General features: G+C 52.3%; 1 protein-coding gene across 9 annotated transcripts in view; it reads left to right on the top strand.

Moving 5' to 3' along the window:
- Dab2ip (DAB2 interacting protein) overlaps positions 1 to 23,801 on the top strand; it is a 178,003-nt gene that overhangs the window by 65,018 nt on the left and 89,184 nt on the right. For 2 of the 9 annotated variants that reach the window (XM_051166708.1, XM_051166706.1), the window contains exon 1: positions 1,180 to 1,356. The exons of 4 other annotated variants lie outside the window; for them this stretch is intronic. In XM_051166708.1, coding sequence (XP_051022665.1) covers positions 1,233 to 1,356 — 124 coding nt within the window. In that variant the 5' untranslated portion in view covers positions 1,180 to 1,232. Of the gene's footprint in view, positions 1 to 1,178; positions 1,357 to 23,801 lie in introns of those variants that run through there. 3 more of the 9 variants (XM_051166709.1, XM_051166704.1, XM_051166705.1) reach the window with 3 other exon arrangements.

The following is a 23,801-nucleotide window of genomic DNA, read 5'->3' as shown; positions in this document are numbered from 1 at the left end:
TTATGTTGCTATGGAGATGAACGAGGGACAATGGGAGATGATCATCTAGGACCAGGAGGGTCAAGGACTCCCCACAGAGGAAGTAGAACTAAGAGGAGGGGACAAGGAGGCAGGAAGATTGCTGGTGATAAAGAGAAGTGACTGACAGGAGAGCTGGCGGTGGAGCAGGGTGGAGGGGCCCAGGGGTGGTAGGGGGGAGGCTGCAGGTGGTTTGATTTGTGCCAGATTTCTGGTGCATCAAATATCAAAGAGAGGTGGTTGGGCTTGTAGCTGTTAGGGTCTGGGGAGCCATGGAAGTTTCTGGAGCTGCAGAGTGACTAGGAGAAAGGCTGTTAGCTTATGGTAGTAGAGACAGTTGACCATTCCTTTTTCAAGCCTCAGTTTCTATTCTCCACCATAGGGTAGGGATCATTCTGCCTTCAGACTTCCTAGTACTACTAAAAATGTCAGAGGGGAGGAAAAATTTAGGCACCCCTGGTGATTTAATTGGGAGGGGAATGGGGCAGAATGGCTTGGCAAAGCTCTCTGGTTACATAGGTGTGCCTTATATTCTATATGTATACTTGAAATACACACAGTAATGATATGATATGTCCCTAATGATATGAAAGTAATATTTTTATCAGACGGGACTGACTTCTAAATGTAAAGAATGGGTAAGTACCTTAGGCGACAGAGACGGAGGACTTCGACCTGACTGAGAGGTGCCGGAAGAGCAGTGTGCTGGCCGGTCTCAGTTCAGTCATCAACAAGGACCCCCTCCCTCAGACCCTAAATTCACGTGCCTAGCCTTGGTGCAAATGCAAATATACATGCACCACTGCACCTGTTGCGGGATGGAGGTGCTCCAGCCACCCCAAGTTGGATGTGAGTCTGCGGTATGGGCGTCAGGGATATGATGGACCTGGGGTCCCTCGGGCGGCATGGGGACACTCCCTGGCCTTGTTGCCCCGATGACTCCAGGCCAGGATTTTGCCCACACTGACTTTCCGGGCCGGTGCCAGCCCGGCCTCCCGGTCCCGGGCCCCTGCAGAGGGGCCGGCTGCTCGGGGCGGGGCGCGGGAGGCGGCGGAGGAGGAGTTGGAGCTACTTTGTAGGGCAGCCCTGGCCTCGGCGGCCGCTGCTGCACCGGAGCGCGGGAGAGTGCGGGGCGCCCGCCGGGCGGTCCGGAGCGGCCGATGGGGCCCGTGTGAGCGCGCCCAGGCCTGGCTCGGTGCCCGGCGGGCGGCAGCATGTCCGCGGGCAGCAACGCCAGGAAGAGCACCGGGAGGCCGTCCTACTACTACCGGCTGCTGCGGCGGCCCCGGCTGCAGCGACAGAGGAGCCGCTCCCGCAGCCGGACCCGGCCCGCCAGGGGTAGGCGCCACCCTGACCCCAGACCCTTAAGTTCCTCGCTACCACCATCACCAGCGGTTGCTTTGGGGTGCCGCCTGTGTCTGTGGGTGAGGGCCCCTCATCTGGTGCTACCGTGACTGTCCCATCCGCGTAGCCCCAGCTTCTGTTGGTCCTGCCTCTTGGGGAAACTGGGTCCCAGAAGTCCCCCGTATGCCAGGAGTAAGGAGAAGAGGGGCTGATATCCGGTTGCTCTTAGGGCTCAGATCCCTGTCGTAAGATCCGTGTCCCATTCCAGCGCCCAGGCCATAAAGTAGTTGAAGTGGATGTTGGCTTGCCTTCACTCTCTTACCCTCTTTCCTGTCTTGTATTGCCCCTCACTTTTTGGATGGAGAGCTGAAGTGGACTTCCTGGGCGCGGGGGGCGGGGGGATGTTTGTAGGAACCTGGGGCCCTTCTGAGTGATCCTTGGAAGGATACCTCTTTCAAGACGGGAGGGTGGGAGGTATGCAGTCGTTTCCTCTTTCTAGTAATAGGATCTTTAGCCAGAGACGCAGTAATTTTTCAGGCTGCCTTGGGCTGAACTAGTAAGTAGGAAGGGACAGGGGCTTCCGCGCAGAGAGAGGCCCTGCCTTGGATTCTGGGAAAGGCCATAGTGTCTCCCTGAGGCTCAGGCCCACTGAAGGTATCCAAGATGCAGCAGCTGGGCTGGTTTACATCATGAGGTTACCTGGGGCTTGGGAAGCCTGGCCTTGGCCCTGGCCGAGCCTCACCATAGGCAGAACCTGGCAGGTCTGGAGAGGTGTTGGTCTGTGAGTTGCCCCTTGTTTTAGTTAGGGTGAGGGTCAGTGAAGCAGGCAGGCAGGACGCATTAGTTTTCCACCCTACCTCACCCCCCCAGGCGAGCCGAAAACAGCGTGCACCGTTTCAGTTAGGAAGTACTGAGTTCCTAGTGCACAGAGTTCACGTTTAAGCCGTCTGTTCCTCCTCTCGGGTGGATTTCCCAAACCACATGACACTTCCACCCTTGGCCTTTGCTGAGGTATCCTCTGGCTGGTTCCAGCCCCTGCCCTGGGGCTGGCCCAGGGAACCAGAGACCTGGGTTCAAGCTTTGTGATGGGTAGGTCGCCCCATTTCCTGAGCCTTTGTTTTTTTCTTAGCTGTAGGAGGAGGTCTCATCGTGACAGAGCCTTGTTGTGAGAAGGGGTTTGGGATGGATGAACAGTCGTGTTTTGGGGTCCCCCCAGGACCTCTCCTGTACTCAGCCTGCCCTGCCCTTCCAGTGCCCTGCCTGACCATACCCTCGTCTGTACCCACTGTAGAGGCTCTCAGAGGGCAGGAGCTCTGCCTCCTGTTCAGCTAATGAGGCCAGGGATGATCGATGTCCAATGGATCAGACTTGTTGTCTGAGCTTGGCTCCTGGCTGCACCCCGCTTCGTGTGTCAGCCTGGAAGGAACCCATAGCTGGCCAAGGGTGGGGAGGCAACCATGCCTGGTGGAAATGCTAGTTGGGGAAATCAAGGAAGGCTTCAGAGAGGAGTTGACTGTGTCTGCTAAGCTGGGAGGGGTTTCCTTTGCTCGGACTGAGTCAGTTGTAGGACAAGGTCCTGATTTAAGAAAACGGTCTTTCTGCCAGCTGTCTCTGTGAGTCTCAGTGACAAGAAACGGTGACAGTGACAACAGGGTGCTACCTGGGAAGCTAGAAGCCGGTGCCTGCAGCTCAGACCATAGTTTGGGGTGCACTGTTGTCCTTTACCAGGCAGGAAGGGACACTCTGTGCTTATGCACAGGGAAGGAAAAGGAAAAAGCCCTTGATGCAGAGTGGATTCTTCCTGTATGTGGAGTAGACAGCAGTTTGGGCCTGATGCGGCGTCACTAAGTGCTATGGGTATGGGCAGAGAGTTTCAGGTCTGGATGCAGGGTGGCCGCTCTTCCACTAACCCACAGCCTCCATCCTACTGCTCTGGCCACGCCTCTTTCTGTAGGCAGGGAAGGTCTTGAACCGCAGCCCCCTTCTGACCTAGGTGTCAGTGCTGATATGGTTAGGGGTTGGTCTCCTAATGGAAGCATTACCCAAAGGGGTGGTGGGCAGCCCCTGGGTCCACCTTTGCTCCATCTCATTTCTGGCCTCAGCTACTAGCAAGGAGGGAAAGGAACATAAGTTCTGTATTCAGAAGTAGGAAAGGGCATGGAGGGGCTGTGGCTGGTAGCAGAGACCCACAGATGGCCAGGCAAGAGTGTTAGCTAGGCCACCTCCTCCTCTGGAGGCCCACTGCCCTCCTGAGAGAAGCTTGCTGTTCTTGGAAGAGCTGTGAGGGAAGGACAGTGCCCAGAGTTACACGCTGTGTGACACTAAACAAGGCTCTTCTCTCTGGCTTCTGTCCCCCCCGCCCCTGCCCAACCCCACTTCCCCATACCCCCACTCCCCCACCCCCGTCTGAAGATCAGGTAAGACAGGCCTTGAGGTTCACTGGAAGCAGTGAGCTTTCTGTGGTGAGGGAGGCTAGGCATTTTGTACTGTGCTGTGTGGCTCCAGGCCACTCGAAGGCTGGACCTGGCTTATGACTTTGGGGGAAGTCTTGTCTCGAGAAGGGTGTCACCAGTCAGGGTGCCTCATTTCCTATTTCCTGGTATCGGGAGCAAGAGCAGCTTCCTTGGAGAAACAGGGCACTCCTCCATCCTTGATAAGCCCTGGCCTGCTGTTCGGGTACGTTCAAGCCTAGTCACAGGGCATACGGAGATGTGTGGTGCTTGTTCCCAGACGCACTGCACCGGGAGTGAGTCCTATTGGCTGGAGAGGCCTGCTTATCAGGCTCCCAGGAGCACAGGCCTCGGTTAGTGGGTGAGGGAGCTCCATTCCTCGCTCCGCTTTGGACCAACTGGTTGCCAACATTGGGTCCATTCCAGGCTCTCCGTCTCCCCTTCTGTCATGAGGAGCCGACCCTGTTCTGTTGGCCCCTGAGTGTGGACACTCTGATTGCCCACAGTAATGCCCAGGGAGACCCGGGGTCTTCTGCATGCAAGCCCTGCCAGCTATCCAGTCCCATGCTGGGTCTTGCTGGGTACCAGAGATCCGCACAGTACTTTCTAATGGTTCAGGCAGGTCTTTCCCCAGCTCCTACATCCCGCTTTCATTTCTCTGTCTTGCTGCTTGTGTCCCAACCCTACTTGGGTCTCTTTCTCTGCAGGGACTGCTAGAATCTGTCTATGGAACATCAGGAGTGGGCTCCCAGGAGCCCCCAATATACTCAGAAGAGTGAATGTATTCCCAGAAGGGCTGGAGCTGACCCCTAGAGTGTGGCTTTCCCCACTACCAGCTTGAGGCACGGCATCTGGGTCATCCACCGTTAAGAGGCCAGATGGGTGCACACCTTTGCCCAGCTGGGTATATGATTCAGGCTTCCCAGCACTCCAGATGGCAGCATGGCTGCGCCTGTGGCCTGTCACATCAGCGTGTCATGGGGGCAGTGGGTAGAGAAGGACCCATTCCCCCCCCCCCCCCCAGCACAGGGAGGGCTGGAACTGGAGGACTGTGGGAAAAGGTGGCTGCAGACCTCGTCATGAAGCTGCTGTGTAAATGTGATAGGAAAAGAGGAAAGGCCTTGTGACAGCCAAGGCTTGACCTCCAGCTCCACCTGGCCATGGGATAGTAAGGCAGAGACCGGGGAAGAGCTGGGCTCCACTGTTCGAGCTGTGTGGCCTCGGGCAAGGCTCTCAGTCTCTGGCAGTTAGTTAATTTGTCTGGAAAATGAAGACGATAGCAGTGTGCAGCCATGGATGTTCCATGTTAAGGTGAGCTCTGAGTTCGCTGCTGGGACAGCACAGGCACTCGGCAAACAGAAGCAACGCCAACAGTTTCCACTCATATTATTCCCCATGAAGGGAGGGGGCCTGAAGGGTGAAGAGAAGGGGGGGACAAAGTGCACCATAGGGTCTGGGTGTCTCAGTAGGAACAGAGAGAGAGAGACAGAGACAGGGGGGTGGGTGGGGGTGGGTGGGGGGGGGGAGAGGAGAGGGCGGCGGAGGGAAGAGAAGAGAGGAGAGAAAGAGAGGAAAAGACAAATTGGATTACAGAGGTCTCCCCCAGGACAGAGACAGGAGCATGTCATTGGTCCCTGGGGGCCATTTTTGAGGAAGTGGGGCCACATGGGACATCCAGCTCTCAGTCCCACAGCTGTTCTCAGGCTCATGCAGCTCATAGGTCCAAACTGTTGCCCCAGGGCTTTCTGGCATGGCTCCTGTAAGCCGGAGCCCCACTGGCATCAGTATGGTGTCATCGCCTCTTCTAGTTGGCTTCTCTTCCTACATAGATGTGCCCCGACTACTGCTGCCCCCACCTTCTGGCCTCTTACCTCACCTTTGCCATTTCCCTGGCAAGTCACAGGTCTCAGGTTACAGATCACAGGTCTCAGGTCACAGGTCACAGGTCTCAGGTCACAAGTCACAGGTCTCAGGTCTCAGGACCCAGCCCAGTTTATCCTCTAAGTATTTTAGTGGGGATAGGTCGGTGTGCACTGGGTGGTGAGTTCCTCAGAGGCAGGCAGGCAGCCTGAGGCTCTCTCCCTAGACAGAGCTCTTCAGGTCCTTGAGGGATACGAGAGGCACCAACCAGTTAATCTGCTGGACTGTCAGCCTTGTGGTTGTGCTCCTGGCTGGCTTCCTCACATTTAGTCATTAAGTAATAATCACCAACTGAGAGGGGTGCCATGCCTTGGGCCTCCCCTGCTTATCTCCCATCTCCCCCAGCCCTTCAAGAAGGTAGGGCTACTGTTATTGCCATCCCTGGGGAGGGATGAAATAAAATATGAAACCAGTCCGGGCAGTGGTGGCGCACGCCTTTAATCCCAGCACTCTGGGAGGCAGAGGCAGGCGTTCCCTGTGAATTCAAGGCCAGCCTGGTCTACAAGTGAGTCCAGGACAGCCAGGGCTACACAGAGAAACCCTGTCTCGAAAAACCAAACACCAAGAAACAGACAAACAAAAATACGCAACCAGCCCTGGGGACGTAGAGCTGGGCCGCTCACCTGGAGCCATGCCGGAAGCCCTGGCCTCTCCTTGGTTGGCATGTCCTCAGCACTGGTTGGACCAGGGTGCCATTAAGCTCAGTGGATCAGGGTAGAGCTTGGTTCTCAGACACCTAGTTTGCCACTGAGGCCCACAGCACACCAGGAGCCTGCTTCTCTCAGTGGCTGCAGCAGAGTGTGGAGCATATAACACTAGGATGTCTTGCAGCTCTATGCTCAACAGGGAAACTGAGGTTCCTGGAACCAAGGCCACTTGCCCAAGGTTACTGCCAGTGTTGATGGTAGCTTCAGGTATAGAGCTGGGTTCTGGGTCTCTCTGCATCCTATTGACACGTTAGCTTTGCGGGTTGCCCTTCTTAGATTAGCTCATAAGAGGAAACAGAGACAGCTGGGTTCCTTGTCAGGTCTGGTGGTAGAAAAGGGGGGGATGGAGCCTCTGCACGTCTCCATGCAGACTCGCTCACATCCTGGACCACATGCGTGTTTTGCTTTAGAAATGACCCGAATCCTTTTGACTGCTTTTTTTTTTTTTTTTAAAGAAAGCAGAGCCTGCCACTTCTCCAGTGACTTCCTCTGGGGCCACTTGCTTAAATGTCAGGAAAGGGAGAGTATTTCCTGGTCAGGAACATTGAGAGCTTGCTGGGAGCTGAAGTTTTGTTTTCTGTTCAGGAGGATTTTAGGGAGTCAGCCCCCACCCTGCTTCACTTTGCGGTGACGCCGCCCCCAGCCCCCCCCCCCCCCCGCATGTCAGGTACCGGCTTCAGGAGTGATGGCGCGTTATTTTTAGCTATTCTCTTCCAGCAGAGGCATTTCAGCGTTTGTTCAATATTTAATTATCCATCTGAAATTGGCCCACGTGGCCTTGAGTTTGGAAGTAGGTCTGTGCTGTGATTTCCTCTGATTGCATAAATAAGGAAGCAAGAGAATCTCAACAGCCCTCTAAATAATAATACGGGGGGCGGGCGGGGGGAAGGAGGCTCGGAGCTGGGTACCGGCAGACCTGGTTCCTCCATCTGGACAGACCCTGCACATTGCAGGGCTGCTGAGGGTGCCTGTGCCACCCTCAGGCTGCTCTGTCTGTGCAGCTCACACCTGCAGCAGCTGTGGTTTTCATCTGGGGTGGGTTCCCCCCTTTCTTGTGGACCCCGTGTTCTCTTTGACAGCTGCTGGGTACCGAGTGGAGGTTTGGGGATTTTGCCTTTGGAGGTCTTGTTAGCTTTTATTTCCCTCCTCTGACAGGCAGGAGAGGGCTGTCAGCACCCGAGCTGTGTGATTTCTTTTTCTATGGCCCTTGGAGGTGATGCTTGACATGACTGTGAAATGAAAAAGCACAATGCAGGTGGGCAGATGGGACTGAGAGGCTCTGTGCCCCCTCCTATGTCGAGGAGGCAGCAGAGGGGAGGGGAGGAGAGCTGAGACCCTGGGAAGCTGGCAGGCCTGTTAGGACTCCTTAGAGTTCCTGTTCAGCATGGGCTGTGGTGGTTTAGAGATTAAAAACTATTAAATTGGCAATCCAGACTAGTTTCAGACATAACTGATTTTTCTATTTATGTACACCTTTGTTTTGGGAGACGCTGGGCTTGAATCAGGAGCGTAACCAAGACTCGATTCCTGGATGGATGATAAGTGCTGTGTGATCTCAGACAAATCACTGACGTCTCTGGGCTCCAAAACAGACTTAACGTAGTCATGACACAATGTAGGATATGTCACAAACTTGAGTGTGTGTTGTTATTAGTGTCCGTTTGCCCACATCTGAAGTCTGTCCTGTTGATGTAGAAGGACGGTGTGATGTCTGTGGGGACCGGTATCATCTCAAGGGTTCCTTGGTTCCCCCTTCCCACCAGCGACTGCTATGCGAGTAACCAGAGCTCAGTTATCGACTACTATGTAGTCGCTGTGGGCAGGGGCTGCTTCTGTGGTGTAGTGGCCCCAGCCCTAGGGATGAAGGGGTTGAGCTAAGGGGAGGGCCACATAACCAGGTCAGCAGATGGCGTGGCCAGAGAGCTTGGCAGAGTCTTGAACAGTGAGCCAAGAGGAGTGTACCCCTGCCTCCCAGAAGCACAGGGTGCCAAAGGAAGGGTTTGGAAGAGGACAGTGATAAGAACAGGGGCAGCCTTCGTTTCTTGAGCATGTGTTCTGTGGGCCCTTTACAGGTATCAGTGTGTCCTGTCCTGGGGCTCCCAGACTCTGTAGATGAAAAAGCAAAGGCTTGGACTGGCCAAGTGCATGGGAACCCTCTCTGTCCTCAGCAGGGCTGTCATGTGGGGAAATGACTTGGGAGCTTCAGGCAGACATGCAAGGAGCAGGGGAAAGGATGAGAACACAGTGTCTGTGGTCGTGGGCTAACTCTCTGGCATGAGACGTTGCACACCGCACCTAGACTGGCACAGTGGGAGGAAGATTGGAACAGTCTGTGGAGCAGGGCAGCCTCAGACCTCAAGGCAGTATAGGGGAGCAGGAGCCAGAGGTGACAAGGGCTTGGAGGCTGGCAGGGTCACACACTTCTGGAGTCTTCTAGGGCATTGTTTGCTCTGAGGGCAGAGTAGGGGAAAGAGCGGAGGCTGCCATCCCTTTGAGGAATGGTGCTGGGCCTGACTGTGTTGATGTCCAGTCTGTGCACAGCAGTGCCATGTAACAAGGCTACCATGCCACATACTTCTTTCTTTCTTTATTTAAGAAGGGTATATATTTTATGTGTGTGGGTGTTTTTGCCTACATGTGTGTTTGGGTACCACATGTATGCCTGGTGCTCCAGGAAGCCAGGAAAGGGCATCAGAGCCCCTGAAACTGGAACTGGGGTTATAGAAGGTTGCGAGTCAACATGTGGGCAGCGGGAATCAAACCTGGGTCTTCTGCAAGAGCAACAAGTGCTCCAAACTCCTGCACTATCTCTCCAGCCCCCAGACTCTTTTTTATGCTCTGAACATTTCGATTTAGGAAGCAGGAGATGGTGGCCACTGTGGTTTCAGCACTTGATTCAGCAGGGACAAAAGCTGGGGCCTTGTCTCCCTAACGCCCCCCCCCCCCCGTCTTGGTTAAGCCCTGGAGATTTTATTTCTGACATTTGAACTGGTTCCCAGAATCCCAAAGGCTGGGGCCCTGGCACTTGGGGAAAGCCAAGGCTCATGGTAAGAGGGCTGGGCAATGGTGAGGCAGGGTGTAGTAAGGAAGGGAAAGGGGGTGCTGGGCACCGATGCTGCTGCTGCTGGGCGATAAAGGATGGATGAGGCAGGGTGATAGCAGCTTAGCAGGCTGCCGGGGGTCCAGTAGTTGGGGGATGGTGACATGCAGAACTGGGCACCATGGGAGAAACCTGGTGAGAATGGGGTCTGGGAGAACTTTGGGTTTCCACAAATCACTTGTGCCGTCTATATTATCTAGAATCCAGCCCCCCACTCCCACCCCCCACCGCCATAGTAGGTTTAGCCGAGGGTTGTAGGTATAAAGGATGTAGGGAGCCCCAGTACCCCGTCTCTGTCTGACAGCAGTCTCTCAGATCTTCTGGACCCTAACTTTTAAAGAGGGGGGACCTTCTCCTCAGCCTGTGTGCTTTGTGGCTAGAGGGGAGAGGATGGTCCCTCTTGGGAACATTCCCTGTGTATCTGACAGTCCTCAGGAGACAGGACACCAGGAATGGGCCACACCTTTCTCCTCTTTCCTCCTTTCCTTCCCTCCCTTTCTCTTTCCTTTCTGCCTTCCTTCCTTTTTTCTTTCCTTCCTCCTTCCTGTTTTGAGACACAATCAAAGTAAATAGCCTTGGCTGTTCCTTAAATTCTGCTATGAAGAACAGGCTGGCCTTGAACTCTCAAAAAAACCCACCTGCTTGCCTCTGATTCCTTGCAAGCCTAAATTATTTGCTAGCACTTTATGGGGAAAGTTTGCTGACTGACCCCTGGGATACTGCCGTCTCCAGTCACTCCGCCAGAGGTGTGAGCACCCGGCTAGAGGTGTGAGCACCCAGCTAGAGGTGTGAGCACCCTGCAGTGTGTGCGCCTTTAATGCTTCTGCTATAAATGCTTCAAAATATGTAACAATGTTGTGCTTTGAAAATGAATACAGAGAAGATTCACACAGCGGAGAGGAGCAAACACTACGCAGAGAACGCCCCCTCTTACTCCCCAAATTCCAGTAACGCAGAGGAGATGGCAGTGTGCTTTCTCTGGCAGCCTGGCATGGGCCCTGAGGCTGCAAAGAAGAGATACAGGAAAAATCCATAAAAAGAAAATGATGAGGGTGACCGGCAGACTGAAATGACCAGAGGCCTTGAGAGGGGATAAGGCTCAGGGAGTGAGAAGTCTCTGGGTGGTTAGTTAGTCTGTGGAGAGCAGGACGGCCAGATGTTTTTTGGAAGCCTGCTCCGTCCTTTGGAAGCATGAACTGTTCAGTGAGGCACAGGAAGCAGGTGGCGCGAAAGCAATTGCTTACTGTCTTGAGTAGGGGGCCATAAGGAGGCCATCACGGACAGGCTCTGTACAGGGGCCTGTGATGAACCGTGAGTGAGACTGTGTCTTCTAAGAACTAGCTGTACGTATGGCTCCTCCTACCAGGCCCAGCCCCACCCCAGGAGCAGTTGTGCCCACCTGGTGCTCTGTGTTTCAGTCCTCAGGCTTGTGGTTTGTGCCCCGAACATAGAGCCCTTTGCGCGTCTCCGTGTCTCCTCCTAGCAGAGTTCCCACAAAAGTGGACAGTACCCACTCGCTCTGAACCACATTTGGAACTTGGAGACAGCTTGAATTTCAATTCCGTGTATATGAGAGACACTGAAACATCACAGTTAATGGCCTGAAATTAATTACTTCTACGTTGCTGTGACCAAAATACCTGATAGAAACAGCATAAAGGAAGGAGATGCATGATTTCCAAGGGTTTCAGTCTGTCTCTCCCTCCCTCCCTCCCTCCCTCCTTCTCTCTCTCACTCTCTCTCTCTCTCTCTCCACACACACACACACACACACAGACAGACACCTGGGAAGACATGATAATTGGCTAATTGGCTTGTGGTAGTAGGAACCTGTGGAAGCTGTGCACGTCCTAGAAGACCAGGAAACAGAGAAAGCAGGCTTGTACCAGAATTGGTAAGACCCACCCTTAGTTGACCTGCTCGCCCCGCCACCCCCATCCCCCAGCCAGATGCCACCTCCTAAAATCTTCATTCACAGTCTTCAAAATAGTGCCTCGAACCAGAAACTGAGCATTCGAAGCATGTGCCTGGGAGGGACAGTTCAGACCCATGGCTCCTTCCCTTCCTCAAACCCGATCAGTAGCCTAGACTCAACATGTGCATGGCAGCGTGGCGAACTCCCTTTCAGCTAGAACTTGACTGTCTTGTGAGCATGGAGAGGGTCCCAGCTGGGGAGGACACTCTGAGTCTGGAGGGACCGTGACACCAACCCCTCGCTCATCTCCTCTCAGATTCTGGGACCCTGTAGGCTTACATCTCACCTCAATGCCCCTAACCGAGTGGTCACGTTCAGACCCAATTTCCTTTTGTTAAGTCAGAGCTGGCAGCACACAGGTAGTGCCTCTTCCAATTTCCTGGAGGTCTGGTTTTCTTACGTTCAGACGGCCAACAGTTGTTTAAGCTGTGCTCGTTGAGAAAACTTGCCTTTCCCTTGGCACTCTCTTCAGAAGTCGGTTGGCCATCTGCACGTGGTCTATTTCTGGACTCCATCCTGATCCATTGATCTACATGTCTTATCCATATGCTAATTCCACAGTCATTGTCTACGTTAGATATTTCCAGACTCTAAACTATGTCTTGAAACCCACTAGCAACGGAAGTCCCCTCCTCGCCCGTTCCCACACCTTCAAGTCTGATTGGCTATTCTGATTCCTTGGCCTTGCCATTTGAATTTAAAATTCTGTTCGTTGGAGTCTTTGGAAGGCTTACAGGGATTTTGACTGGGATTACATTGAATCTGTAGGTCACTTGAAATGTCACCTGAACAGTATTGGGTTTTGCAGCATGATGTTGGCTGCTCATTTCTTTAGACTAAAAGTTATGCATTTTGGTTATTAATCTTGTATATGTTAGATTTTAAATATGGATCAGAGAGAGGTGAGTGCAGGCACGTGTGTGACACGGTACATGTGTGGAGGTCTGAGGACCATTTTCAGGGGTTGGTTCTCCCACCTTGTTGAGGCAGGGTCTCTCTTGTTTCTGCTTTGCTGCATACTCTAGTCTATCTGGACCGCAAACTTCCGGGTGACTGGTTTTCTTCTCCATCGCCCATCTCCCTGTGAGAGTGCTGTGATGACAGATTTGAGCTACTGTATCTGGTTACCTCCACCCCCCCCCCCACCCCGGGGTCCAGCACCTCGGGGCATCACCATCTCTCCAGCTTGTGTGTTAATGTTTTAAAAGGTGCATGCACATGTGTGCACGTGTGTGTGTGTGTGTGTGTGTGTGTGTGTGTGTGTGTGTGTGTGTGTTGATCACCATGGAGGAACTAAAAGTTCGCCATACTTGCAGGCTGACAAGTTAGCCTGGTGGAGTTTCACGGACACACAAGACCCCTGGGTCTGAAATAGAGGACAGACTCGTGGCCTGTCCTAGTGGGTGGCTTGAGCGGCACATTTCCATTGGAGCCCTTCCATCAAGCACCAAGAACAGACTCGCAGGATGATCGGTGTTCTTGAACAAAAGCTGCTGTGCTCTGAGATTTTTTCCAGCCTTAACCTCGTCCCTTATAGGTTCTAATATACAATCTATGAGTCAGTTGCTCCTTAAGCTAAAATTGCACAAGGAATTGAAGTGCAGCCTTGTGGCAGGATGACGTCATTAAGTCCGTTGTTTGAGCCAGGTGCGGCGGCGGCAGGTTCCTGCAGTCCTAGCTCTTGCGAGCTGAAGCAGGAGGGTCAGGAGTTAAGGATGTCCTTGGCAAGTATGGGGCCAGCCTGAGCTCCCCGAGGCCCTGTCTCAAAAGCAAACAAGACAAACAGGAAATGTGGAGATGATTAGAATTGAATTCCAGGTTGCTAAATACAGAAAGGTAAATAAAGTGTGAACATCATACATAAAAATGGATATACAGGGTTTGGAGAGATGTCTTTGCTGTTAAGAGTATTTGCTGTTCTTGTAGAGAGGATCTGAGTTTGAATCCCAGCACCCAGGATTGCCTGTAACTCCAGCTCTAGGGGATTGGACACTTCCGGCCTCCATGGGCAGCCAAATTCACATGCACTCACTGACACCCATGTGCACGTAATTGAAAATGAAACTTCTAAAAAAAATGAATGAACACACTTAACTTTATGCCTGTCTCAGCTTGCTGCAAGAAATAAGTCTGCTCTATCACACAGCCATAATAATTTCATGTACTGATACAATTTTTAAACAAAAGTGCAAAACATTACAGAACATTAAGTGCTGAGGTGTGATACTGGGGGAAAAAAGAAACAGTTCCTAATGAATGAAGTGGAGAAGAGATGAGTTTGGTGTTGCTACTGTTCTTTGGCATGCCTTAATTAGGACCTCGTGCCCTAAAGTTTTCTTGGTGTAATTTGTTTGTAGTCTAAGGATAAAATATGCAGAGTATTGGGCTGGAGAGAAGCCTTAGGTGTTTAAGAGCACAGGCTCCTTTTCCAGAGGACATGGGTTCAATTCCCAGCACCTACATGGCAGCTCACAACCATCTGTAACTCCAGTTCCAGGGAGTCTGACACCTCTGGCCTTTGAGAGCACGGCATACAAGTGGTACACAGACATACACGCTGGCAAAACATCCACGCTGATAAAAATTTTTTAAAACTAAAATAAAGGGTGTCTTCATATAGCTGCGATGCATATACCAATGCATTATTTTCAGTTTCGAATTTTATTTTGTGTGTCCCTGGGGGTAGGGGTGGGGTGAACATTTCTGCAGGTGTGAGTGTTTGAAGTCGGTGTTGAGATGACTTTATCAGTCACTACTCCACCATAATTTTTTGAGACAGGGTCTCTCATTGAACTCCGAGCTCACCTCTTTCAGCTGGACTGGGTACCAGAGGAAGCTCCTGGCTTCTGCCTCTGCCCCAGTGTAGGGCTGCAAATGTGTGCCCCTGCCCCAGCGTAGGGCCGCAGATGTGTGCCCCTGGGCCGCAGATGTGTGCCCCTGCCCCAGCATAGGGCCGCAGATGTGTGTCCCTGCCCCAGCATAGAGCTGCAGATGTGTGCCCCTGCCCCAGCATAGGGCCGCAGACGTGTGCCCCTGCCCCAGCATAGGGCCGCAGACGTGTGCCCCTGCCCCAGCGTAGGGCCGCAGATGTGTGCCCCTGCCCCAGCGTAGGGCTTCAGATGTGTGCCCCTGCCCCAGCATAGGGCTGCAGATGTGTGCCCCTGCCCCAGCATAGGGCTTCAGATGTGTGCCCCTGCCCCAGCATAGGGCTTCAGATGTGTGCCCCTGCCCCAGCATAGGGCCGCAGATGTGTGCCCCTGCCCCAGCATAGGGCTGCAGATGTGTGCCCCTGCCCCAGCATAGGGCCGCAGATGTGTGCCCCTGCCCCAGCATAGGGCTGCAGATGTCCGTGCCGAAGGTTGGAGGTCGGGTCCTCATGCTTGCATAGAAGCTCTCTATCCATTGAGTCACCTCCCAGCCTCTCCCATGTTGTTTCCTAACTAATCCGCAGTGTTTGCATGCTGCTAGGCTGCTGTATGGAAGCCCCTCTCCTTAGGCAGGGGTGAGGGACCGAGGTCCTGTGTTGGCTGGTGATCTCCATCCGAGTCTCCAGCCTTCACCTTTAACGTAGTTAGACGAACACCGACCTTGAGTGGTGGGCATGTTGGTGTCTGTGGCTGCTCTAACACATACCGCAGTCACTGTGCCTTACATCGATAGATATACAATGTGCAGATCTGAGGGTCAGATGTCTACAGTCCGCTCCAGCGGGCTAGTGTAAGGGTCTTGAGGCTGTGGTCCTTGAGGCCCTGGCGTGGTGGTGTTTCCTTGCCTTCTTAAATCTGCTTGTAGTTGTTGGGTCACTCCCTCACCTCTGCCTTGCTGGTGGCACTGTCTTTCTGTCTTCTCTCACCTTACTGTTTCCTTATGTGGCTGGGCATCGTGACTCGTGTCTGTAACCCTAGCTCTCAGGATACCCAGACAGCAGGACCATGAGTTCAAGGTCAGCCTGAGTTACATACCAACACCCTGTCTCAAATAAACAAATGAAATCAACAAAAACCGAAAGTGTTTGTTATCACGGTGTGCTCGCGCTGTGGTCTTCCTTCTCTGCTCAAGGCCTTTAATCCTATCTGAAGAGCCCATCTTGCCACATGAAGAAACACTTCCTCACAGGCCCCAGGGGTCAAGATGTGGTTTTTTTGGGGGAAGCAGTATTTGCCTCACAGGGGAGGGGAAGTGTTAGTAAGTGGGAAGAATGTGTGGTCTGAGGCAGGAGGCTACCAGCTTGTGGTATTTTCGCAGCTACCACCAGAGAACAGTATGATGGATTACACACACACACACACACACACATCACATACGCCATGAGTTCACACCATGCTTTACACAGCACATATCATGCACACCACATGCCCTCCTATACAACACACGGCACACATACACACACAGTGCATGTATGTACCCCCCCGCACACACAGTGGGACCCCCTGCTGTAACTCTGTCTTGAAAGCTCTCTGCTCAGTTCTCGGGCCATGGCCCAAGCATGTCAAGAACCCACTTGAGAGCCATGCCCTTTGGAGCTTTGTCATGCCCTTCCTTGCTGTCGTGTCACCTAAGCTGCTGTTGGGTCATCTAAACTGCAGTCTATCTTGGTGTGCGGTCTTTATTTTATTTCTCTTTAGTTTGTTTCTCTTCAGACCTATACAGAGGGAATGGCTTGTATGGAGCCACCATGTCACCTGTATGCTTTCGTTTTACTGTTAGTGTTTGGATGGTGTCATTCTTTCTCACTCAGCCCTCTAGCCCTCCAAAGAGAAGCTCTATGCTGCTTCACTGTGTGACTGTGTGCACATATGCTGAAGACGGGAAATGTCTCCGCTTCAGTCACGTGGACAGCAGATGCATTTGAGCCTGAGGGGTCCACTGCAAGCCTTCTGTTTAGAAATGATTACAGGTTTTCAGGCAATTGCTCAAACAGTACAGACCAGCCCGGGGCAAACTGCTTCCCCCTGGCAGCTGCTTGCATAACAGTGCTCTGTACGAATGTCCACCAGGAACATTCTAGAAACCAAGCTATGGCTCTTACTCCAGGTGATGAGGTGCACCCTGGTCACCAGAGTCAGGAAGACCCTTCCTTAGGGTCTGGGCTGGTGGCCTGGGAGAGGTCTAGGGAGGCAGGGATAGTGGCTGGTTGGCATTGTCACCAAGTGGAGGTCAGACAAAGCATCCCTTTCTTTTCTTTTTGGCTAACTGAACCCAGATCCCTTGTGTAGCCCAGGCTAGTCCTGAACTTGAGGTCCTGCCTCACTGCCACCCCTGGTGTCCTGCTTCTTGTCTCTTGGGAAACGTGATTCACAGGCTGCTAACCCCACTGATAAAGAAGTAACGACCCCTCATTGAGAGGAGGATGCTTGGCGTTTGTGTGTGACAATGACCTTGTCTTTGTCAGCTACATAGACAGTTAGGAAACAACCTTGCTTGGCGTCCCCTTATTGTCCTGGGGTCACCCTGACAAAGATTGCCATCCTGGGAAGTTACTTATGTCCAGGACAGTAATGTGGCGATCCTCCAGCCTCTACTTCCCACATGCTGAGGGCTACAGGTGCGCACCACCATGCCCAGTTCATGAGGTGCTGGGGAACCAACCTTGGATGCCCTTCATACTAGGCAAAACACTCTACCAATTGAGCTTTATCATCGGCCCTTGTCTTGTCACTTGGAATGGTGTCAGGTCTGTGAGAGTGTTGATGCTGGCTTTTATCACTAGCAGGATTCCCTTGAGACCATCCACAACAGTGTGGACCAATAGTGCATTCTTTTTCATAGCTGACTAGTATTCTACAGAACATGTAGTTCCTCCTCAAGTTTCAGTTTCTCCCTGACTCCCTCCCTCCCTCCCTGCTCTTGGGTGAAATCCAGGGCCTCACACCTGCTGGGAAATACTCCACCACTGAACCACACTACCCCTCCGGCCCTAATATTCTACTTCCATTGCTGCTGCTCATACTAAAGTCTGTCGTTGTACATAACACAGGCACTGTCTGACAGTTCAGGAGATGGAACTCTAGCACTGGCCTGGCTAGGCCCAGTCATAATGTAGTGGGTTGCTTTCCCTTGGAAGACCCTAGAGACACCTTTGGTGTAAGCTGTGTCCCAGCATGGGGAATGGAAGTTTGAGACTAGCCTAGACTGGACAGCAAGGTCCCATCTCAGAAACAGAAACAAGGGGCTGGAGAGATGGCTCATTGGTCAAGAGCCATTGTCTGCTCATCAAGAGGCCCCGAGTTCAATTCCCAGCACCCACATGGCAGCTCACAGCTGTCTGTAACTCCAGTTTTAGGGGATTCAGCACTTTCACACAGACACACACATGCAGGCATAACACCAAAGCACATGAAAAAAACAAAACAAAACAAAACCAGAAACAAAAGAGACAAACAAAAAGTTTGCCCATTCCCTGTGTGCAGAGTGTGGTCCTCTGTGGTTGGCTGCAGGATTGAGGTTTCTGTCAGTTGCTGGCTGTCAGCTGAGTCTGCACTAGTCTCCAGCTGGTTGCCACTCATGGTCCAGCAAAGCCAGCAGTGGACGATGGTGTTTGCTTCTGCACCTGCGACATAGCCTGTCCCTTGCCTCCTGCCATGGCTCCAGCTCCAGTTTCCACTGTCCTTGCCCATATTTAAAGGCTCCTGAGGTGGGACTGCCCCTGTGGGTAGACTTCTGCCCCCCAATCTTTATCCTCAAGCATACATCTGCAGAGTCCCTCTCTGCCTTGTCAGAGAGGCTTGTTTACAGGCTCCAGGAATCGGGGTGCAGGTTTCTTTGGGGGGACCATTCATTTTTTTTAATGCATTATAGTTTGCTTAGCCACTTCTTATTGAAGGGTGCTTGGCTGTGTCTAGTTGGGACTATTATAAAGCTGCTATGAACAGTCTTACAAAAAATGTTCATATGAGGGTCCTATTCTAACTTCTTTAGCAACTTCCCCCCCCCCCCCACTCAATATCCTGTTACTGTTTGATTGGGTTAATCTGTATAGATTTAGATTTTATAACATACTTTTGTGCTCCATTAGAGTCTCCCGAATTGTGTCCTTTTTCTGTGCTGTGTAGTATTCCACTGGGTGACTAGTCCAATATGCACTTATTCATCCCCTATTCCTGTATATTTATACTGCTTACTCCTCTTCTGTGCTCCCCGCAGGGCTGCTGCATGCATCTCTTTGCAGTCATTGTGTATGTGGGATGAACCTTTTTTTTCTGTACTGGACCTGTAAGAGGGACAGAGTTCTCATCTGTCCATGAGTCTGCCCACCTGTCTGTCCATCCCTGTGTGTGTGTGTGTCTGATTGCGCCCCAGAGCCTTTTCATGCCACCAGCAGTGAGAGTCACTGCTCATTTTAATTCCAGGACTGGTTTCTTTATTAATTTCTTTTAATTAGTTTCTTTTCAATTTTGGACTGGGCTAACGCCTATCTGAGAAGTGTGAAATAGTATCTGGGAGTTCTGATTTACATTCCCTGTATCCCTGTGTGGACCCCCCCCAACCCGCTTCCCTAGCACCCAGTCTTTCTGCACCTCTGTTGACCCCGAATCTCCCAGCATCCATGTTCGTAGTTGCCACCTCCACCTGCCTCCAACCATTAAGATCTGGGCAGTGCAACCCGACAGCTGAAATTACAGGATGTTCCTCCAGCCACTGTTTCCATGGGAACAAGTAACAGTCATCCTTCATGATTAGGTGGTATCCATGGCAACCAAGCCAGCAGCATTTGAATGAAACCGATTTTATTTTATTTATTTATTTATTTATTTATTTATTTGCGAACACACGAAGGTTAAGATGCCTGGTTCTGGCAGTGGCTTCCAAGAGTAGGTGGCAGCTTGGTCACTCCACCCAAATGGGGACTTCTTTCTACCCGGGGAGAGAGAGAGAGAGAGAGAGAGAGAGAGAGAGAGAGAGAGAGAGAGAGAGAGAGAGAGAGAGAGAGAGATTGAGATTGAGGTCAGGTGACTCAGGGCTCAGTTCTGTAGACTGGGAACCTGTGTAGAGGTCATAGCATGTCTGAGATGAAGAAGGACTGCTGGGCCGTCCTCTGAGGGAGACTGCAATGTGACTGGCTGGGCCTCCCCTCCCACGAGTGGTCCGTACAGGTGCTTCCTTGGTGCTGTGTAGTCTTTATAATCTTCTTGTCTTCACTGGGATCCTGCCTTCCCAGGCCTGGGAAAAAGCTGTGTTGCCAAGTCCAGAGGCCAGAGGCAGAGATTCCCTGAGTTTAAAGCTCTGAGCTGAGATTCCCCCCAGAAGTAGAGGCACTGTTAAGTCTGGGGGTGCAGCATGGGTGTCAGCTCCCTAATTGGTTTTTCTTGTATAAATAAATAAAGGTTACTTGGGGGCAGTGCGGGAGGGCACTGGGAGAGGGCTCTCTGCTTTTACTCTCATCTCACTGAACTGATATTTAATCATGAGCCCAGAGAGGGAAAGACACTGGGCTGGAGTCACACAGCACAGACAGGGTTTAAATGAAAACCCAGCCCTCTACTCTGTTTCCTCTGCCTTCCTTGAGGCCCTAAGTGAGAGTCCTTTTGGGGGAGCATTGTTTAGGGGACTCAGTCACCCTTGTGTCTTGCAGCCTTAGCTTCCATCTTCTTGAAAGAGGTACACACCATGGCTGTCCAGTCTATCAACATGTGTTCTTGGTGGGGGGCAGTATTGACAGGGGGATTATACACAAGCTGGCCAAAGCCGGGTCCCCAAGAAGATGGAAAGACCTTACTCTTTTTCATTATAAAGCCCAGTACATGTACAGTACCTAACAAAATCTACCTTTGTTATTGCAAATGTATGTGGGTGCCAGGGAAACAGAGACTGAGGAGATAGCAGCTGAGAGGTACTGGTCAGGGCCATGGCACTTCGGGGGTGGTGGGGGCTCACCTGTGTGCCTACCTCAATGCTGGCTGACGCTTAGCTGCCTGCAGGCTCCCGGGGAAACCACTTGGAATAAAATGGGAGGCTGGACCTAGTGGCCTCTGAGAAGCTCCTGGGTCAGGCAAGAGGCAAGGTTCTAGGGGGTTGTGGAGGCCATCAGTCTCAGAGCTGGGTGAGGGTGCAGCCTCTCTCTCCAAACATTCTTGTTCCACCAGGAGGGCAGGTGCCTTGCATGTGTATGTGTGTGCCTGTGTGCTCCTGTATGTGTGCACACTTCTGAGTGTGTGTGCCTATGTGTGTAGACACCTCTGTGTGTGCCTGCGTGTCTGTGTGTCTATGTGTTTGTGTGCCTGTGTGTGTGTCTATGTGCCTGTGTATATATGTATGTGTGCCAGTGTGTGTTTGTCTGTGTACATGTGTGTGTGCATGTCTGTATGTAAATGTATGCTCCTTTTTGTGTGCACTTGTGTGTGTGTGTGTGTTTATGTGCCTGTGTGCGTCTGGCTATGTGCCTGTGTATATATGTGTGTGCGCCTGTGTGTGTGTGTGTGTTTGTGTATGTGTGTGTGTGTATGTAACTGTGTGTGCCTCTGTGTGTGTACATGCTCATGTGCCCTGCTGTTTGTTTCCCACATGTGAACATATGCATCTTTGGAAGCCAGTCATTTGGTGGGGGGGGGGGTTCCCTGATACTCTGGAGACCTCAGTCATTTTGTCATAGGGATTCTACGGCCTTTGGAGGAGGCTGGGTTGCCAGCTGGGAGCCCATGGTTGAAGTGGGTGCTTTGTATGAGTTAGCTGAGTTGGTGGAGGAAGGGAGATGGTCAGAGGGAGGCGGGGCAACCCAGCACTCCTGAGTGCCTGGCTCAGTAAGCCTGGAAACAGAGACACTCGTTCTCTCTCATTGTGAGAGTTGGGGAGAGACTTAGGTCTGCATAACTCAGGGATGGAGAGTGGTCCTGAGTTGTGTCTGAACTAATGGGGTACCCTAAGGAGGGGAAGGATGGCTGTATGCCACAAAAGTACATGCAGTCCATCATGGGGTAACAGCATGGGTGAAGTGTAGACGGGGAGCATATCTGCCTCATGGCAGGTTTGGCAGAGGCAGCACTTGGGTTCCACTGAATGGCACCTTAAGGAACCAGGGTGAGGAACCGAGGAGGGTGGAGGACAGCTGGCTGGAGGCTGGCCACTCCAGGCTTGGCACTTCATGTTATGACTCTTTTCCCTGCCCCTGGAAAGGTGGCTGACTCCAGGAGTCGGCCTTAGCTCAGGTTTGCACCCTGGACGGAGCTGAAGGCCGTTTGTGTGTCCCCATCCTTTGGCTCTGGCTCAGCCCTGCCTCAGGACTTCAGGAGCCATGAACTTGGTCCAAACGCACCTGCTTGCTAGTGATGGGACCTGGGGCTCAGGCTCGACTCCGGTGATTTGGGGTCTCCATTGCCTGCTTGGCCTGTCACAGTGCCTCCTGCAGGACTCAGGTGGGGTAAACCAGCACAGAGCTCATAGGACATCTGCCTGGTGGGGGTGACACATGCTGTTAAGAGAGCACAGGGATCCCTGTCCAGGTGGAGGAGGTGTGTGCTGTCACAGGGAGTGAGCAGGAGCCGGGGCTGGGTTGGGGAAAAGAGACGTGAAGGCAGACTGCGAGCGAGCGTGGGAAGAGATTTCCTAGGGAAGCCTCCAGAAAGAGTGGGTGTCTCTCGACTGACTGCCTAGCAGAGAATGGGGGCAGGGTAAGTTTTAAGCAGAGAAGTGCAGCAAGCAGCAAGGAAACAGGAACCGTGGAGATGGCTGCAACCTCACTGGTGGAGCTAGTCTGACAGAGGTGGCCTGCTTGCTCCGTGGCCAACGCTCAGAATTACAGAATTGTTACAGTTGAGTGAGGAGCTAAGCTCTGTCCTTTAACACTTCTGGGAGAGGAGGAGTTAGGAAGTGTGTGTAGGGTGTTCTAGATGGCCCTGCCTTTGAAGGGCTGGTTCCTGCGAGCACCTCTGTCCTCTGTCCTGTGTGTGCACACAGCCCCTGGGCTGTACGTGTGGGAGGATTTGTGTGAATGTGAGTATGTGCACACAATTGCCAGGTTGGTTTCATTCCCAAGTCCCCGTGAGTCCCAAGTGCCAGGGAGACCTTCACAGTGTCCTTTGCTTCTGTGTGAGTCAACAGGTTTTTCCTAAAGGCCACACACACCAGGCTCTGTGTGGGGTGCAGGGGATGTGGAGGTGCAGTGTGGGCATTGGGAGTTACCCCCTCCCACCCACCCTCTCTCACACACACAAATGCACACACACTTCAGTGACCATCTCAGCAAGAGACAGACTCAGCCATTTCCACAGGATCAGTAAGACGACAGGCAGTGGTGTCACTAGGGACATCCTTCAGGGGTGTCTGGATAGTCAGGCTGGTGGGAGAGCCTGGAGGGGGGAAGTCTTCTTTGAGGGGTACCCTGGGGGGAGCACATCAGAGCAAAGTCAGCAGCTATGGTCTGAGGGGAGTGAGCAAGAAGCAGTTGCATTGGGCGGATTCAGGTCTTCATAGGAATGTGTGCGCCAGGCTCAAGTATGTTTCCTCCTGCACCACGCCCTGCCCGGACTGTCACTGGTTACAAACCTAAGTATCTCAAGACTCAGCCATGGAAGCTGTAGCCTCCTTGGCCCCATCTCCTTGCAGCTGTTGCTGTGCTCCGGCAGGCCTCCCAGTCAAAGCTTGTGGAAAGGAAGGGCCAGATGGGAAGACAGAGGTCACAGTTTTATCTTGCCTGAAGGGACTGTGGAGGCAGGCTGTCTAGGCTCCATCTAGTGTGGCATTCTAGGAAAAGGCTCAGTGATCGCACACACAATTGTAAGCCTAAGTGCCGCCTCAGGAGCCTTTAAAAGGCAATACTGAGGGGCTGGAGAGATGGCTCAGTGATTGAGAGCATTTGCTGCTCCTGCAGAGCACCCAGGTTCTGTGCCGGCCACTCATACGGTAGCTTACAACTATCTATGACTCTAGTTCTAGGGGATCCGACGCTTCTTCTGGCCTCCATAGCACCATGCGGGTTGTGCAGAACATCCATAACATATGACAATGATAAATAAATCTTACCAAAAAAAAAAAGTCAGCTGGGCGTGGTTGCACACGCCTTTAATCCCAGCACTGGAGAAGCTAAAGCAGGTGGATCTCTGTGAGTTTGAGGCCAGCCTCATCTGCAAAGTGAGTTCAGGGCAGCCAAGGCTACACAGAGAAACCTTGTCTTTAAAAATAAATAAATAAATAAATAAAATAAACCAGAAAGAAAGAAAAAAAATTTAAAAATCCAGCACTTTGGGAATAGAGGCAGAAGAAGCAGGAGTTAAACATCATGCTTAGCTACATGGCAAAGTCAAGGCCAGCCAGGGCTGCTTAAAACCTTGTCTCAAAATAAAATAAAATTCTAG

Source organism: Acomys russatus, chromosome 24 (assembly GCF_903995435.1).
Source record: "Acomys russatus chromosome 24, mAcoRus1.1, whole genome shotgun sequence".
In the NCBI taxonomy this organism is placed as follows: domain Eukaryota; kingdom Metazoa; phylum Chordata; class Mammalia; order Rodentia; family Muridae; genus Acomys; species Acomys russatus.
This window is presented reverse-complemented; position numbering and strand designations above follow the sequence as displayed.